Genomic DNA, 18,612 nt, shown 5'->3' with positions numbered 1-18,612 from the left:
GTTAACGATTTCTCTCCTCAGGTTCTCTCCCTCTCTCCTTCAAATTTGCCATCATTACCCCTCTCCTTAAAAAAAAACAATCCTTGACCTCCTCACCCTTGCAAACTACCACTCCATCTCCGAACTCCCTTTCCTCCCCAAAGTCCTTGAACGTGTTTTCACCTCCCAAATTCGAGCCCATCTTTCCTGGAACTTCATGTTTGAATCCCTCCAATCAGGTTTCCCCCCCTGCCAAAATGAATACTGAAACAAGCTCTTGTGGCTCAATAGGTAGCCCTGGCTCCAAGCAAGAAGTTTCGGGTTCAAGTCCCACTGCAGGACTTGTTGGCCATGGAAGGATTGTTCATGATGCCGTTCAAAATGTTGATAATCAGCCTGATAATCCTTCAAACACTTCTCCACTGTCCCCCAAAGGGGGAAATGTGTGCGTAAAGATACAAAATAAACAAACAAGACCGCAACAGCTCTAATCGGGGTAACAAATGACATCCTTTGTGACTGTGACAAAGGAAGACTATCGCTCCTTGTCCTTTTCAAGTTATCTGCAGCCTTTGACACGGTTGACCACACCATTCTCTTCCAACACCTCTCCACTATCATCCAGTTGGAAGGGACTCCTCTTGCCTGCTTCCATCTTTATATATCTAATTATAGCCATAGAATTACCATCAGCGTCTTCTCTTCCCATTCTGACACAGTTGCCTCTGGTGTTTCCCAAGGATCTATACTTGGTCCCTCCGATTTCTCATCTACATGCTGCCTTCAGCAACATCATCCAAAGATACAGCATTAATTTTCACACATATGCTGACAGTACCCAACTCCAACTCATAATCACCTCCCTTGATCTTGTTGCTAAATTATCAGACTGATTAGCACATCCAGTACTGGGTGAGCAGAAATTTCTTCCAATTAAATATTGGGAAGACTCAAGCCATTATTTCCAATCCCTGCTGCAAACTCTGCTCCCTAATCACTGATTCCATCCCTCTCCCTGGTTTAATGATGCTTAACCAGACCATCCACAATCTCAGTGTTATATTTGACCCCAAGATGAATTTTCAACTACATATCTGCATTGTCACTAATTCTGCCTATTTCCACCTCCGAGACATCCCTTGTCTCCTACTCTGCCTCAGCATTTCTACTGATGAAACCCTCATTCAGGCCTTTGTTACCTTCAGACCTGACTATTCCAACATACTCCTGGCCCGCATCCCACAATCTACCCTCGATAAACTTCAGGTCATCCAAAACTCTGCTCCTTGTCCTAACTTGCACCAAATGCTATTTTCCTATGAACACACAAAATAGGTATAGAAGTAGGCCCCTTGAGCCTGCTCCGCCATTCAATAAGATCCTGGCTGATCTGTTTGTATTTCTAATTCCACATTCCCATCTACCTGTAATAACCTTTGATTCCCTTGCCTAACAAGAATCTATCTACCTCTGCCTTAAAAATATTCAATGACCCTGCCTCCACCACCTTCTGAGGCAGAATTCCAAAGTTGCACAACCCTCTGAGAGAAAAAATTTCTCCTTATCCCTGTCCTAAAAGGTGACCCCTAATTTTAAAATAGTGCCCCCTAGTTCTGGATGCAACCACAAGAGGAAACATCATTTCCGCATTCACCTTGTCAAGACCATTCAGGATCTTATATGTTTCAATCAAGTCACCGATCACTCCTGCGCTCGCTAACCTACATTGGTTCCTCAATTTTAAAATTCATATTCATCCATGGCCTTACCCATCCCTTGCCCTGTAATCTTCTCCAGTCCCACAACCCTCTGAGATATCTGTGCTCCCCCAATTCTGGCCTCTTGAGCATTCCCAATTTCAATCGCTCCATTAATAGTGGACATGCCTTCATTTGCCTAGGCCCCAAGCTCTGGAATGCCCTTCCTACACTCCACTGCCTCATTACCTTGCTTTCCTCCTTTGATGCTCCTTAAAACCTATCCCTTTGAGCAAGCTTTTTGTCTTCTGACCTAATATCTCCACATGTGGCTCGGTGGCATATTTTCTTATAATACCTCAGTGAAGTGACTTGGGACGTTTTATTTTGTGAAATGCACTATATAAATACAAATTGCTATTGTTGTTGGTTCCATAGTCCTTCAATACTCTTGCCTAACAAAAATCTATCAATTTCAGTCTTGAAATTTTCAATTGGGCTTTCCTTAAAAACATTTGCAGGGAGATAATCCTAAATTTCCACTACTCCTTGTGTGAAGAAGTGCCCCTGAGCAATCCAGCTCTCATATTTAGGCTATGCTCCCTTGTTCTGGATTTCCCCATCAGAGGAAATAGTTTAGGTTTTATCTACCCCGTCAATTTCTATAATCAATCAAGCACCTCAAAAAAAACCTTTTATCATCTAAACTCAAGGCAACACATGTATCAGTAATAGCTTCCACACCAATCGATTGAATATATGGCTTACTCATTAAGATAAGGACGCAGAATCTGACGATATTTGCACTGAATTCATTGACTGATGGCTTCTCTTTTAGGCTTCACGCCGAATGCTGGATGATGAGCTCACAGTGAGCCTCTCACTGCAGAGTGAGACCATCATGATAAACAACAAGTCCTCGCCACCCAGTGAACAGGAATCCAATTCCACATATGACCGGATATTCCCGCTCGGCCCCGATTACCAGGAGCCATCAAAGCTGCTCCGCAAGCTTCCAGAATTTTCCCTGAGTTGGGATGAGCCAGGTGAGGATATTGAAAGCCACATAAGCTGCTGAATTCATTCATATAATAGGTTTAGCAAAATTGTTTGACATTTAGATTTGGTTCCAGCAGTGTTTGCTCGAAGAAGAATTCTTGGTGTTTGATTCCGTTTGTGAGAGTTGCTCTTTATTTTCCTCCCAGTCAGCGAGGAAGTTTCGGATCTCCACTTGGCGGATCCCCATGGTAGCATGCCTGAGATCTGGAACTCACTAAAACAAAGCTCCCGTTCTCATGCCTTGAGTGCACTAACCCAGCTCCTCACCTTTTATTTCTGTCAATATTTCTCCCAATTATTTGTGATCTGAACAGGACGTAAACATCTTCACCACTGAAATAACAAAAGCGCTAGTGATCTGCAATAGAAGAAAATGTTGGGACTACGCGGTGGGCCTGGAAGGAGACAGGGGAGTTAAATAGTTGCGGGTATCATAGCATAGTGGTTATGTTACTTTACTAGCAATCCAAAGATGTGAGTTAAAATCCCATCGTGGAAAATGAACTATTTAAATTCAGTTAATGAAATAACTCTGGAATAGAAAGCTGATACGAGTGGTACTACTGGGTCGTCATAAAACCCATCTGGTTCACTAATGTCCTTTAGGGAAGGAAATCTGCCATCCTTGCCTGGTCTGGCCTACATGTGACTCCAGACTCACAGCAATGTGGTTGGTTCTTAGCTGCTCTCCACTCAGCTGCCACTACCACCTTCTCAAGGGAAATTAGGGATAATCCAGAAATTCCCACGTCCTGTAAACAAATAAAAGAAAACTTCAGAGAAAAATTCTCCAACTCTCAACCAATGAAGGAGTTTTCTCAATGGACAAACTTTATTTAGTTTGCAGATTATTTTTTATTATTCATTCATGGGATGTGGATGTCACTGGCTGGGCCAGGATTTATTGCCCATCTCTAATTGTCCTTGAAAAGGTGGTAGTGAGCTGCCTTCCTGAACCACTGTAGGTATACCCACAGTGCTGTAAGGGAGGGAGTTTCAGGATTTTAACCCAGCAACAGTGAAGGAACGGCAATATAGTTCCAAGTCAGGATGGTGTGTGGCTTGGACAGGAACTTCCAGGTGGTGATGTTCCCATGTGTCTGCTGCCCTTGTCCTTCTAGATATAATGGTCATGGGTTTGGAGGATGCTGTCTAAGGAGCTTTGGTGAATCCCTGAGTGCATCTTGTAGATGGTATACACTGCTGTCACTGTTCATCGGTGGTGAAGGGAGTGAATGTTTGTGGATGGGGTGCCAATCAAGCCGGCTGCTTGATTTTAGTAGCACATCAATTTATTTAGAAGAGATACTAGCTTCACAAAGAAAGGTTTTACAAGCTTTTTATTATTTTGGAGAAGAGTCATGTGACATTTTCATCATGGTGATGCTACACACCCAATAACACATTGGTTTATCTCAGCACCAACATGTTATAGTTACATAGCATTTTTAACATAATTAAAAGTTTAAGGCGCTTAATAAAACAAAGTATGACTCCGAGCCACAAAAGGAGATATTAGGTCGGGAGTGTTTTAAAGGAGGAAAGCAAGGTAGAAAGGTGAAGAGGTGGAGGGAGGAAATTCCAGAGCTTGGGGCCTAGGCAACTGAAGGTGTGGCCACTAATGGTGGAGCGAGTAAAATTGGGTTTACTCAAGAGGCCAGAATTAGAGGAGCACAGATATCTTAGAAGGTCATGGGACTGGAGATTACAGAGATAGGCAGAGGCAAGGCCATGGAGGGATAAATCAAGAATTGCTTGGCTGAGAACCAGTGTACGTCAATGAGCACAGGGTTGATAGGTGAACATGACTTGGTGCGAGTTAAGACACGGGCAGTGGAGTTTTGGATGACCTGAAGTTTATGGAGGGTATGATGTGGTAGACCACATTGAGGACCCTGAGCCAGGCAGTCAGAAGCACCGAGTGGAGAGTGCAAGAGGAGGACCCCCGAGCCAGACAGTCAGCAGCACCTAGAGGAGAGCAGAGGAGCTATAAAAACAGCACGAGAAGCGGCGAAAATTCGAGAGCAGAAGTGACTGAGGGAGTTCGATGAGGGGGGGAGGAGGTGTTCTTTTCCTTTTCTACCTTTCATCAGAAAGAAGAGTGTAATGGCCTTGGTAAATAGGACCTGGTGAGTAAATTAGAAAAGTGTAATATTTTTAAACAAGTAGCTATACTTCAATTTAACCAAGAAGCACCAGGAATAAGGGGAATTTAAGGCCAATATAATAAACTAATATAAATAATCCAAAGTAGAATAAAGTTAACGTAAGGGAAGTAGAGTTAAGATATCAGCTCAGGCGAGTGGAATGCGTGTCCTGTAATATGTGTGAAGTCATGGATGCTACCGGTGTCCTAGATGACCACATGTACAGGAAGTGCTGCCAACTGCAGAAACTTGAGCTCTGGGTTTCAGAGCTCAAGCGGCGGCTGGAGTCACTGTGGCACATCCGCAAGGCTGAGAGCTACGTGGAAAGCACATTCCGAGAGGTGGTCACACCGCAGCTTAAGGCCTGGAGACAGAGAGGGAATGGGTGACCACCAGGCAATCCAAGAGAAGTAGGCAGGTAGTGCAGGAGTCCCCTGGGGTCCTGCTCACAAATCGGTTTTCTGTTTTGGAGTGCAGTCAGAGCCAAGTTTATGGCACCATGAACGGCTTGGCTGTACAGGAGGGGAGGAAGAAGTGAAGAGCTATAGTGATCGGGAATTCATTGGTTAGGGGAACAGACAGGTGTTTCTGTGGCCGTAAACGTGACTCCAGGGTTGCCTCCCTGGTGCTAGGGTCAAGGATGTCACAGAGCGGCTGCAGGATATTCTTCTGGGGGAGGGTGAACAGCCAGAGGTTGTGGTCCACATTGGTACCAATGACATAGGTAGGAAGGGGGATGCGGTCCTGCAATCAGAATTTAGGGAGTTAGGTAGAAAATTAGCAAGCAGGACCTCAAATGTAGTAATCTCCAGATTACTCCCAGTGCCACATGCCAGTGAGTACAGAAATAGGAGGAAAAGACAGATGAATGCATGGCTGGAAAGATGGTGCAGGAGGGAGGGCTTTCGATTCCTGGGACACTGGGACTGGCTTTGGGGAAGATGACACCTGTACAAGCCAAACGGTTGCCCCTGAACAGAGCTGGGACTGAGTTCTTTGCGGGGCGTTTTGCTAGTGATTTTGGGAGGACGTTAAACTAACTTGGCAGGGGTGTGGGAACCAAAAGAGGATATTAGAGAGGAGTACCAGGGTGCACAAAATACTGGGAGGAACAGATAGCACTAAAATAGAGAATAGTAAGTTAATAGGTGAAGTCGGAGTGAGGGAGAAAGTAACAAAATCTAATTCAGAGTTATTGTGCATGTATGTGAATGCACGGAGCATGGTAAATAAGGCTGGGGAGTTACAAGCACAGATTGCCATGTGTAAATATGATGTTCTGGCAATAACAGAGACCTGGCTCAAGGAAGGGCAGAACTGGGTCATAGAGTCATAGATGTCTACAGCACAGAAAAAGGTCCTTCGGCCCATCGAGTCTGCGCCGGTCAAACAAGTACCTAACTATTCTAAGCCCATTTTCCAGCACTAGGCCCATAGCCTTGTATGCTGTGGCATCACAAGTGCACATCCAAATACTTCTTAAATGTTATGAGGGTTTCTGCCTCTACCACCCTTTCACGCAGTGAGTTCCAGATTCCCACCACCATCTGGATGAAAAAATTCTTCCTCACATCCCCTCTAAGCCTCCTGCCCCTTACTTTAAATCTATGCCCCCCTGGTTATTGATCCCTCCACCAAGGGGGAAAGTTCCTTCCTGTCTACCCTATCTATGCCCCTCATAATTTTATACACGTCAATCATGTTCCCCCTCAATCTCCTCTGCTCCAGGGAAAATAACCCCAGTCTATCCAATCTCTCCTCATAACTAAAACTCTCCAGCCCAGGCAACATCCTGGTAAATCTCCTCTGCACTCTCTCTAGTGCAATCACATCCTTCCTATAATGCGGATTCCAGAACTGCACGCAATACTCTGGCTGTGGCCTAACCAGCATTTTATACAGTTCCAGCATAACCTCCCTGCTCTTATATTCTATCCCTCGGCTAACAAAGGCAAGTATCCCATATGCCTTCTTAACCACCTTATCTACCAGACCCACTACCTTAAGGGACCGGTGGACATGCACACCAAGGTCCCTCTGATCCTCGGTACTTTCCAGGGTCCTACCATTCATCGTGTATTCCCGTGCCTTGTTTGTCCTGCCCAACTGCATCACTTCACACTTATCCGGATTAAATTCCATTTCCCACTGATCAGCCCATCTGACCAGCCCGTCTATATCCTCTTGTAATCTAAGGCTATCCTCCTCAATATTTACCACCCCACCAATTTTCATGTCACCCGTGAACTTACTGATAAACCCTCCTACATTCAAGTCTAAATCGTTTATATATACCACAAACAGCAAGGGATCCAACATCAATCCCTGTGGAACCCTACTGGACACAGGCATCCAGTCACATAAACACCCCTCAACCATCACCCTCTGCTTCCCTGCCACTCAGCCAATTCTGGATCCATTTTGCCAAATTGTCTTGGATCCCATGGGCTCTTACCTTCGTTATCAGTCTCCCATGAGGGACCTTATTAAAATCCTTGCTGAATTCCAAGTAGACTACGTCAAATGCATTGCCCTCATCTACACACCTGGTCACTTCTTCGAAAAATTCAATCAAATTGGTCAGACAAGACCTTCCCTTAACAAAACCATTTTGACTATCCTTGATTAATCCCTGCTCCTCCAAGTGTAGATTAATTCTGTCCCTCAGAATTGCTTCCAATAGTTTCCCCACCAATGACTGGCCTGTAGTTCCCTGGTTTACCCCTTCCTCCCTTCTTGAATAACGGTACTACATTGGCTGTCCTCCAGTCCTCTGGCACCTCTCCTGTGGCCAGAGAGGTATTGAAAATTATTGCCAGTGCCCCTGCTATCTCCTCTCTTGCCTCACTCAACAGCCTGGGAGACATTTCATCCGGGCCTGGATATTTATCTATTTTTAAGCCTGCCAGACCACTTAGAACCTCTTCCCTTTCTATGCTAATTTCTTCAATTATATCACAGTCCTTCTGCCTGATTTCCATACCCACATCATCCCTCTCACTTGTGAACACCGACACAAATTATTCATTCAGAACCCTACCTACGTCTTCTGGCTCCACACATAAATTATCACTATGGTCCTTAATGGGCCCTACTCTTCCCCTAGTTATCCTCTTACTGTACTTGTAAAATAACTTTGGATTTTCCTTTATTTTACCTGCCAATTTTTTCATGCCCCTTTTTGCTCTCCTAATTTCCTTTTTAAGTTCCCCCCCTACACATTCTATACTCCGCTAGGGCTTCCACTGTTTTGAGCCCTCGGTATCTGCCATAAACCTCCCTTTTTCTCTTTATCCAATCCTGTATATCCCTCGACATCCAGGATTCGCTGGATTTGTTGGTCCCACCCTTCATCTTTACTGCAATATGTTAGCCCTGTACTCTCCCTATTTCCTTCTTGAATGAGTCCCATTGCTCTGACGCACATTCTAAAAATAGCTGCTCCCAGTCCAGTCTGGCCAAATCATATCTGATCTTATTAGAATCAGTCTTCCCCCCATTTAGAACTCTGATTTCTGGTCCATCTTTGTCCTTTTCCATAACAACCTTGGATCTAACGGAGTTATAATCACTATCTGCAAAATGCTCCCCCACTGACACCTCTACCACTTGCCCGGCTTCATTCCCTAAAATTAAGTCCAGGGCCACCCCCTATCTTGTAGGACCTTCTACATACTGGCTTAAAAAGCTTTGCTGGATACATTTTAAGAATTCCGCTCCCTCTAAACCTATCACACTATGACTAACCCAGTTAATGTTAGGGAGGTTGAAATTCCCCACTATTACTACCCTATTATTTTTACACTTCTCTGAAATTTGCCTACATATCTGCTCTTCTATTTCTCTCTGACTGTTTAGGAGCCTATAGTACACTCCCAGCAATGTGATTGCTCCTTTTTTGTTTTTAGTTCTACCCATATGGCTTCATTTGAGGATCCTTCTAAGATGTAATCCCTCCTTACTGCTGTAATTGATTCCTTGATCAATATTATGATACCCCTTTCTTTTTTGCCCCCTTCCCTGTCTCGCCTGAAGGCCCTATGTCCTGGAATATTGAGCTGCCAATCCTGCCCTTCTCTCAACCATGTCTCTGTGACAGCAATGACATCATACTTCCATGTGTTAATTTGTGCCATCAACTCATCTGCCTTATTCGTCAGATTCCTTGCATTAAAATAAATACCATCCAACCTTGCCAAACTCCCTTGTGCCTTAACTGGCCTATAATTTCTAAGCCTTCCAGACTCACTTGATCGCTCTTCTAATTTTGGCTGTGTATCTCCCCCTGATGAACCTCCTCTCAGGATCCCAACTCCCAAACCAAGTAGCTCCCCAACAGTACAAATAAACCTCCCCGCAAGGATGTTGGTCCCATTCCGGTTCAGGTGTAACCCGTCTGCCTTGTGCAGGTCCCACTGCTTCCAGAAATGGTCCCAAAGTCCCAGAAATCTAAAGCCCTCCCTCTTCCACCATTTCTCCAGCCACGCTTTCATCTGGACTAACCCCCTATTTCTATACTCACTAGTGCGTGGCACCGAAGTAATCCAGGGATTACTACCTTTGAAGTCCTGTTTTTTAATCTGTTTCCTAGCTCCCTAAATTCTGCTTGCAGGACCTCATCCCTCTTTCTACCGATGTCATTGGTACCAATATGTACCACGATCTCTATGTGTTTGCCCTCCCCCTTTAGAATGCCCTGCAGCCGTTCAGTGACGTCCTTGACCCTGGCACCAGGGAGGCAACATACCATCCTGGAGTCACGTCTATGGCCGCAGAAACACCTGTTTGTTCCCCTTACTATTGAGTTTCCTACCACTATTGCTCTTCCCCTCTTTTTCCTCCCCCTTGTGCAGCTGAGCCACTCACAGTGCCATGAGCATGGCTGCACTCCCCATTCTCATTCTCACCATTTTCCAACACAGAAAAACGGTTCTCGGGTGAGATGCACCCTTGGGATTTCCTGACTACCTGCCTGACACCTTTCTTCTGACTGATGGTCACCTATTCCCTCTCTGTCTGCACTTCCATAAATTGTGGGGTGACCACCTCTAAAAACGTCCTATGCACCAAGCTCTCAGCCTCGCAGATGCACCTCAGGCCTCCAGCTGCCGCTCAAGCTCCAAAACTCAGAGCTCAAGTAGCTGCAGTGGTAGCACTTCCTGCACACGTGGTCAGTCACATAACACGGGACTGAGCTGTCCTGCCATGCCTCTAGTTAAAAAAAACGTTACTTTAACTTAAATACAGTAAACAAACATTAAATTATTTATGTATTTTAAATAAAAACTAGAACCCTTACCTTTCCTTAGCTTAATCTATTTTAAACTGGAGAAATACTGGAGAAAAACACTTACCCACTACTCACCAATCAGCTCTCATCTTTGTGCTGATGTCACTTTTTTTTAAGCTTCCCCACACTCGCGCTGGTTCTGATCTCTCCGCCGCTCTCTCACACTGTCTTGTGATGTCACACTTGTTATTTTCAACAAGAACTAACTGCAGGACACTCTTCCCAGACTGCTTCACCGCGATGCTGACTGCAGCACACTCTTCCCAGGCTGCTTCACCATGGTGCTGACTGCAGGACACTCTTCCCAGACTGCTAAACCGCGATGCTGACTGCAGCACACTCTTCCCAGGCTGCTTCACCACGGTGGTGACTGCAGAACACTCTTCCCAGACTCTTAAATATTCCTGGGTAGAAGGAGTTCAGAAAAGATAGGAAAGGAAGGAAAGGAGGAGGGGTGGCAGTATTGGGTAAGGAGAGCATTGCAGTGCTGGAGAAAGAGGGTGTCCCAGAAAGTTCAGGGACAGAATCAAATTGTTTACAGCTAAGGAACAAAAAGAGTGCAGTTACATTGTTCAGTGTAGTCTATAGACCGCCAACTTTTTTTAATTCATTCACGGGATGCGGACTTCGCTGGCTGGGCCAGCATTTATTGCCCATCCCTAGTTGCCCTTGAGAAAGCAGTGGTGAGCTGCCCTCTGGAACTACTGCAGACCATGTGCTGTAGATACACCCACAGTGCTGTTAGTAAGGGAGTTTCAGGATTTTGACCCAGCGACAGCGAAGGAACAGCGATATATTTCCTAGTCAGGATGGTGAGTGACTTGGAGGGAAATTTCCAGGTGGTGGTGTTCCCATCTACCTGCTGCCCTTGTCCTTCTAGATGGCAGTCGTTGTGGGTTTGGAAGGTGCTGTCGAAGGAACCTTGGTGAATTCCTGCAGTGCATCTTGTAGATGGTACACACTGCTGCTACTGTGCATCAGTGGTGGAGGGATTGAATGTTTGTGGAAGGGATGCCCATCAAGTGGTTGCTTTGTCCTGGATGTTCTCAAGCTTCTTGAGTGTTGTGGGAGCTGCACTCATCCAGGCAAGTGGGGAGTATCCCATCATATTCCTGACTTGTGCTTTGTGGATGGTGAATAGGCTTTGGGGAGTCAGGAGGTGAGTTACTCATTGCAGAATTCCCAGCCTCTGACCTGCTCTTGTAGCCACAGTATTTAAATGGCTAGTCCAGTTCAGTTTCTGGTCAATGGTAACCCCTGGGATGTTAAAAATGGGGGATTCAGTGATGGTAATGCCATTGAACGCCAAGGGGCGATGGTCAGATTCTCTCTTGTTGGAAATGGTCAATGCCTGGCACTTGTGTGGCACAAATGTTACTTGCCTTTTGTCAGCACAAGCCTGGATATTGTCCAGGTCTTGCAGCATTTTGACATGGACTGCTTCAGTGTCTGAGGAGTCACGAATGGTGCTGAACATTGTGCAATCATCAGTGAACATCCCCACTTCTGACCTTATGATGGAAGGAAGGTCATTGATGAAGCAGCTGAAGATGGTTGGGCCGAGGACACTACCCTGAGGAACTCATGAGAAGGACATAGAAGAAATTGCAGAGAGATACAAGCATTATAGAGTAGCTATAATGGAAGACTTCAATTACCTGAATGTAGACTGGGACAGTGGTATTGTAGAGGGCGGAGAGGGGCAAAAGTGCCTAGATTGTGTTCAGGAAAATTTTCTACAGTAGTATGTGTCCAATCCAAAAAGAAAAGATGCAGTGTTGGACCTGGTTCTTGGAAATGAGGTGAGCCAAGTAGATCAAGTGTCAGTGGGGGAACATTTAGGAGACAGTGTCATTGTATTGTATGTTTTGGGATGATGGTAGAAAAGGACGACGGGCATTCCAGATAAGAAAAATTAACTGGATGAGAGCCGACTTTGATGGGGAAAGGACAGAGCTGGGCCAGATGGACTGGAACAAATGATTGTTGGGAAAAACTGTAGCTGAACAATGGGCTACCTTCAAAAAAGAATTGGTCGGGCACAGTCAAAGTATATTCCATTGAAAGGGAAAGGTAGGGCAAACAAATCCAGAGCTCCCTGGATGAAAAAGGGGATAGAAATTAAGATAAAGAAGAAAAAGTGTGCTTTAGACAGGTGTCAGGTAGAAAATACAACTGAGAACCAAGAGGAATACAGAAGGCTCAGAGGGGAGGTGAAAAAGCATATTACAGAAGCGAAGAGGGATTATGAGAAAAGACTTGCAAGCAACATAAAGGGGAATCCCAAAGTCTTCTATTGACACACAAATAGTAACAGGGTGGTAAAAGGAGGAGTAGGGCTGATTAGGGACTAAAAGGGAATTTACACATGAACGAAGGAGCCATGGCTGAGGTGTGAATACTTTGCCTCTGTCTTTTCTAAGGAGGCAGGTGCTACTCAGGCCACAGTGACAAATGAGGAAACCCTGTCACTAGAAGGGTTCAAAATTGATAAGGAGGAAGTGTTGAATAGACTGTCGGTACTTAAAGTTGACAAGTCCCCGAGACTGGATGAGATGCATCCAAGGATATTGAAGGAAGTGAGAGTAGAAATTGCAAGGACACTGGCCATAATTTTTCAGTCTTCCCTAGATTCAGGGGAGGTGCCAGAGGACTGGAGAATTGCAAACATTACGCCCTTGTTCAAAAAAGTTTGTGAGGAAAAGCCTATCAGTTACAGACCAGTCAGTTTAACTTCAGTGGTGGACAAGATTCTAGAAACAATTATTTGGGATAAAATTAGTAGTCACATGGAAAAATGGGTTGACAAGGAAGAGCCAGGCAAAATTGTGTTTAACTAACTTACTGGAGTTCTTTGAAGAGGTAGCAGAAAGGTTGATGAGGGTAATGCTGTTGATGTGGTGTACATGGATTTTCAAAATGCATTTGATACAGTGCCACACAACAGACTTGTGAGAAATGTTATTGCTCACAGAATAAAAGGGACAGTATCGATGTGGATATAAAATTGGCTGAAAAATAGGAAGCAGAAAGTAATGGTCAATTGATATTTTTTGGGCTGGCAGTGGAGTTCCCCAGGGGTCGGTATTGGGACCCTTGCTTTTCCTGATATATATTAATGATCTAGATCTTGGTGTGCAGGGGACAATTTCAAAGTTTGCAGATGATACGAAGCTTGTGAGTGTTGTAAACTGTGAGGAGAACAGTGTAGAACTTCAAAAAGACATAGACAAGTCGGTGGAGTGGGCAAATAGGTGGCAGATGAAGTTCGATGTGGAGAAGTGGGAGGTGATGCATTTTGGTAGGAAGAACATGGACAGACAATATAAAATAAGGGGTGAAATTTTGAAGGGGGTTCAGGAGCAAAAAGACCTGGATGTATATGTGCATAGATCATTGAAGGTGGCAGGACAGGTGGAGAGAGCAGTTAATAAACCATATATTATCCTGGTTATTAATAGTGGCATAGAGTGCAAGAACGGTGAGGTTATGCTGCATTTATATAAGACATTCGTTAGACCTCAGCTGGAGTATTTGTACAGTTCTGGGTGCTACATTATAGAAAGGATGTGGACACATTGTAGAGAGTGCAGAAGAGGTTTACAAGAATGGTTCCAGAGATGAGAAACTTCATTTACGAAGATAGATTGGAGAGGTTGGGACTGTTCTTCTTGGAGAGAAGAAGACTAAGAGGAGATTTGATAAAGATGTTCAAAATCATGAGGGGGCTGGACAGAGTTGATGGAGAAAAGTTGTTCCTGCTCGTAAAAGGATCAAGAATGAGACAGCACAGATTTAAAGTGATTTGCAAAAGAAGCAAATGTGACACTAGGAATTTTTTTTCATACAATGAGTGGTTCAGGTCTGGAGTGCTCTGCCTGGAAGTGTGGTGGAGGCAGATTCAATCGAGGCATTCAAGAGGGTTTTAGATGATTATCTGAATGGAAACAATGTGCAGGGGTATGGGGAAAAGGCAGGGCACTGGCACTAGGTCATCATGCTCGTTTGGAGAGCCGGTGCAGACACAATGGGCCAAATAACTTCCTTCTTGCCATTAAAATTCTGAGATTCTGTGAACAGTCAAAAGTGCATTGGGATAATAAAGTCTAGAGATAGCAAAGTCATAAGGTTTTCAGCGCAGATGAGCTGAGACTGGGACAAAGTCGGCTGATGTTACGCAGTTGGAAATGAATGGTCTTAGTGGTGGCATGAACTTGTGTTTGGAAGCTCACTTCAGCATCAAACATGACACCAAGGTTGTGAGTTGATTGGTTTAACCTTTGACTGTTGCCGGTGAGAGGGACAGAGCCAGTAGTTAGGGAATGAAGTTTGGAGTGGGAACTTGAAGGCAAGGACTTCAGTCTTCCTAATATTTAGTTGAAGGAAATTTCTGATCATCCAGTACTGGATGTCAGATTATCAGTATTTAAAAAAAAAAATTTTATTCATTCATGGATGTGGGTTTCGCTGGCTGGGCCAGCATTTATTGCCCATCCCTTATTACCCTTGAGAAGCTGGTGGTGAGCTGCCTTCTTGAACCACAGCAGTGTAGGTACATCCACAGTGCTATTAGGGAGGGTCCGCTTGGGACCTAGGCAACAGCGGAGAAGTTAAGAGAGGTAGTGCAGTAGAGCCAGGTGTTGTCAGTGTACATTTGAAAACTAACACTGTGCTTTCAGATGCCACTGCTGAGGGGCAGTCTGTAGATTGGAAATAAGAGTGGGCCAAGGATAAATCCCTGGGGGAACACCAAAGGTAACGGTGCAGAAGCAGGAAGAGAAGCCATTGCAAGTGATTCTCTGGATATGTTTAGATAGATAAGCATGGAACAAGGTGAGAGGAGTCTCACCCAGCTGGACGACTTGGAGAGGTCAACCATGTCAAAGGCAGCAGACAGGTTGAGAAGGATGGGGAGGGAAAGTTTACCTGAGTCATATAGGATGTGACTTTTATAAGAGCTGTTTCATAACTGTTATGGTGGGGTAGAAGGTTGCAGCGGTGGTTGGAGAGATTCAGGAGGATTTATGTAATTACAATATACATTTCCAAGCAAGCAGGAAATGACTTGCTTGCACTCGTACACAGTGATCTGTTTCTCTGAGAAGCCTTTTTATTCTCCCATTTTAAGCATGATGATTTTTTGTTTTTATATTCGTATCATGGGATGTGGGCATCACTGCCTAGGCCAGCATTTATTGTTCAGAGGGCATTTAAGAGTCAAGCACATTGCTGTGAGTCTGGCCAGGCCATGCAAGGATCAACCTAAAAGGCATTAGTGAACCAGATGGGTTTTTACAACAATCAACAGTGGTTTCATGGTCATCACTTTTAATTCCAGATTTTTATTGAATTCAAATTCCACCATCTGCTGTGGTGGGATTTGAACCCAGGTCCCCCAGAGCATTATCCTGGATCGCTGGATTACTAGCCCAGTGACAATACCACTACACCACGGCCTCCTGAAGGGAAATTTGTATTGCAGGGGAATTGAGTAAAATGTTGTTCTTTTTTACTTAGGGTGTAGCAGTGACTACGCAAAGCCTCTTGGAGCACCGCAGGATAATGTGCCACACTATGCAGAGGCCGATATTGTGAACCTGCAGGGTGTCACTGGAAGTAACACTTATTCTGTCCCTGCTGTGACCATGGATTTGCTGTCTGGTAAAGACGTGGCTGTGGAAGAATTCCCACGCAAGCTGCTGACACTTAAAGAAAAGCTTGGAGAGGGACAATTTGGGGAGGTTAGTACAATACTTTGGCTGTAATTAACCATTAAACTGGAATGCAAGAACATCAAGAACTGGAACAGAATATTCAGATCCTTGAGTCTGCTCTGCCTGTCAATTAGATCACAGTTGATCAGTACCTTGACTCCATTTCCCTGCCTATACTTCATATCCTATACGAGCCTAACAATAATCTCACTATCACAGTCTTAAAGTTTCAGTTGACTCAGCATCTCTACCTTTTTGAGGAAGAGAGTTCCAGCTTTCCACTATCCATTATGTAAAAAAGTGATTCCTGATTTTGTTTCTGAATGGCCTCACTCTAATTTTGAAATTATTGAGGTGACTTTTGTGGCAGGGGGACAATTAATTGGGCGTGAGGGTGGCAGGTGGGGAACACTGCCCTGAGGTCCAGGGCGGGAAGGCTCATGGGACTGTCGATTGAAGTCCTTAAGTGGGAAGCGAATGCCCACTTGAGGGCCTCATCCTGCCACCGCTGGTAACCAAACTGGGAAACTCGGAGCTGTAGAGGAACAAAGTGATTTGGGAGCCTAAATACATAAGTCATTAAAATATATAAAAAGTAGTCAAAAAGTGTAATGGAATTTTGGCCTTTCTCTTAAGGGGTCTGAATTATAAAGGATTGAAAAATTATGCTGAAGAAAAGCTGTCCCTATTAGCTGCTGACACAAGGAGTAGAGGACACAGATTGAAGGTTTTGGGTAAGAGATACAGGGGGAATGTGAGGAAGAACTTTTTAACACAATGCGTGGTAATGACCTGGAACTCGCTACCTATGAGGGTGATGGAAACAGAAATGATAGGCCATTCAGCCCCTCGAGCCTGCTCCGCCACTCAATTGGATCATGGTTGATCTGTACCTGAATGCCAACATTCCATTCAACTTGAGATTGTTTTGTATATTTTAATGACTTGTGTACTTGGACTCCCAAGTCTCTTCGCTCCTCTACAGTTCTTAGTTTCTTCCCATTTAAGGATAGCCTGCTTTATCTTTTCTCAGCCACAAAGTGGATGGCCTCACCTTTGCTCACTTTATACTCCATTTGCCACAGTTTTATCCACTCACTTAATTGTATGAAAAGCAATTAGCCTAAGTTTGGGGCTCCATTTTATTCTGCGTACCTGAAGATAAGAGCAGCAATTCATGAAGAATAATATAGCTTCTTCATAAAGGAAGCACTAAAATATGGTCCTCAGTCTTCAGATCCCTTTTCTCATTCCCTCATGAAATAAAGCTCTATTTTATTGCAATTATCGCCATCATTTCCCTAACCTGGCATCTATATTAACTGACAATGGGCAGGATTTTCCTCCTATATGGGTGCAAGTACAGAGACTAGCAGTGTGAAAATTCATGCCCCCGTAAGTGGCAGGTAGCCATAAAACTTTTGGCGCAAGCAGCAGGATGGGAGCGGGAAGCCTGATTTTTTAACTTAAATGTTTAAAGGTGGGAAAGAAGGGGGCTGCCCTTTGCCGATTGTGGGGCAGCCCTCCTTAGGTCAACCCACTCCCTCCCTTAAACCCAGCCCCTACCCCAAGACCCTGGACTTACCTGCTCTGGGGATCCATAGGCTTTGATCTTCTTTTCCTTCTGCAGTCCCGCCAGCGGCCACCGACGCCTCCCTGGTGCTGCTGGGACTGATGGCCAGTCGGATTGGCCAGCAGTGCCAGGAGGCGCGACTTATGTCCCAGTGAGGGGAGGACACCCCATTCGGCCCTCATTATTGTCCCAGTCCGCCCCGCTGCGCTTTATGACTGCGGGGCGGATTGGCATGGAGCATGTTGGCTCCACACCAACGTTGTTTCTGGGTGCTCCCACCCCACCCCCCACCTATTTTTCAGCGCACTGTGGTTTGTGGCCCCAATTTGGGTCCCAACCCAAAAGGCAAAATCCTGTCCCACATCTCTGAAGTGATAGATCACTCAAACCCATGAATAAAAGATTTCTTCTCTAATAACTGAGGATATAAGCAAAACCTAAAATAAAAAGATAGGAGGAGTAAATACATGAGGGACTTTGCAGTGTAATTGCTACACTGTGCTACTCCCAGCAGAAGGAAATCTAGTTACTTTGATTAAAATGATGAAAGTACCATAGATATCAACAAGGACACTGTGTGGTATAAATTTCCAATGTGTGACACCTTCATTTTTAAACTTTGTTGGTTGGCAGCAGTTTGCATGCTACAGCGATAACCAAACCCTCAATGCCAAAATCTAACAATTCTCTTTGTGTAAATTTATAAGCTTCAAATTCTGATCTCCTCAGGTTCATCTTTGTGAAGCAGAAGGGATGCAAGAATTCATGGACAAGGAGTTCCCATTTGACATTTGTGTCAATCAGCCAGTGTTGGTTGCAGTGAAAATGCTACGATCAGATGCCAACAAAAATGCTAGGTGAGCACTCCTTGTGTTCCCTCACTCCAAAATCTTTTCCAAGGACCCTGCCAGGACTTCACCACCACCACCACCAAACCTAAAAGGAGATTGTCCATTTGGTTCAATTGGCAAATATTTTGCTTGGGTTACAAGTGAAAGGGTGTTTTCTAAGAATGAGGAAAAACTATTTTAAACAGATCATTTCACAAAGCCTCCATATCACCCAGTGCCTTGCAACAGCATGCCAGTGTGAAGTCACAGACAACAAAATAAATATTTTTGAACCTGTAAATACCTAATTTGATTATCTATCA

General features: G+C 44.6%; 1 protein-coding gene across 2 annotated transcripts in view; it reads left to right on the top strand.

Annotated features, from left to right (window-relative positions):
• The window catches only part of ddr2a (discoidin domain receptor tyrosine kinase 2a), a 173,691-nt gene that overhangs the window by 139,595 nt on the left and 15,484 nt on the right, over window positions 1–18,612 (top strand). For both annotated transcript variants that reach the window (XM_078561603.1, XM_078561604.1), the window contains 3 exons: window positions 2,515–2,722; window positions 15,690–15,913; window positions 18,189–18,316. In XM_078561603.1, coding sequence (XP_078417729.1) covers window positions 2,515–2,722; window positions 15,690–15,913; window positions 18,189–18,316 — 560 coding nt within the window. The remainder of the gene's footprint in view (window positions 1–2,514; window positions 2,723–15,689; window positions 15,914–18,188; window positions 18,317–18,612) is intronic.

The sequence above is a fragment of the Cetorhinus maximus genome, chromosome 17 (genome assembly GCF_964194155.1).
Source record: "Cetorhinus maximus chromosome 17, sCetMax3.hap1.1, whole genome shotgun sequence".
NCBI classification, from domain to species: domain Eukaryota; kingdom Metazoa; phylum Chordata; class Chondrichthyes; order Lamniformes; family Cetorhinidae; genus Cetorhinus; species Cetorhinus maximus.
This window is presented reverse-complemented; position numbering and strand designations above follow the sequence as displayed.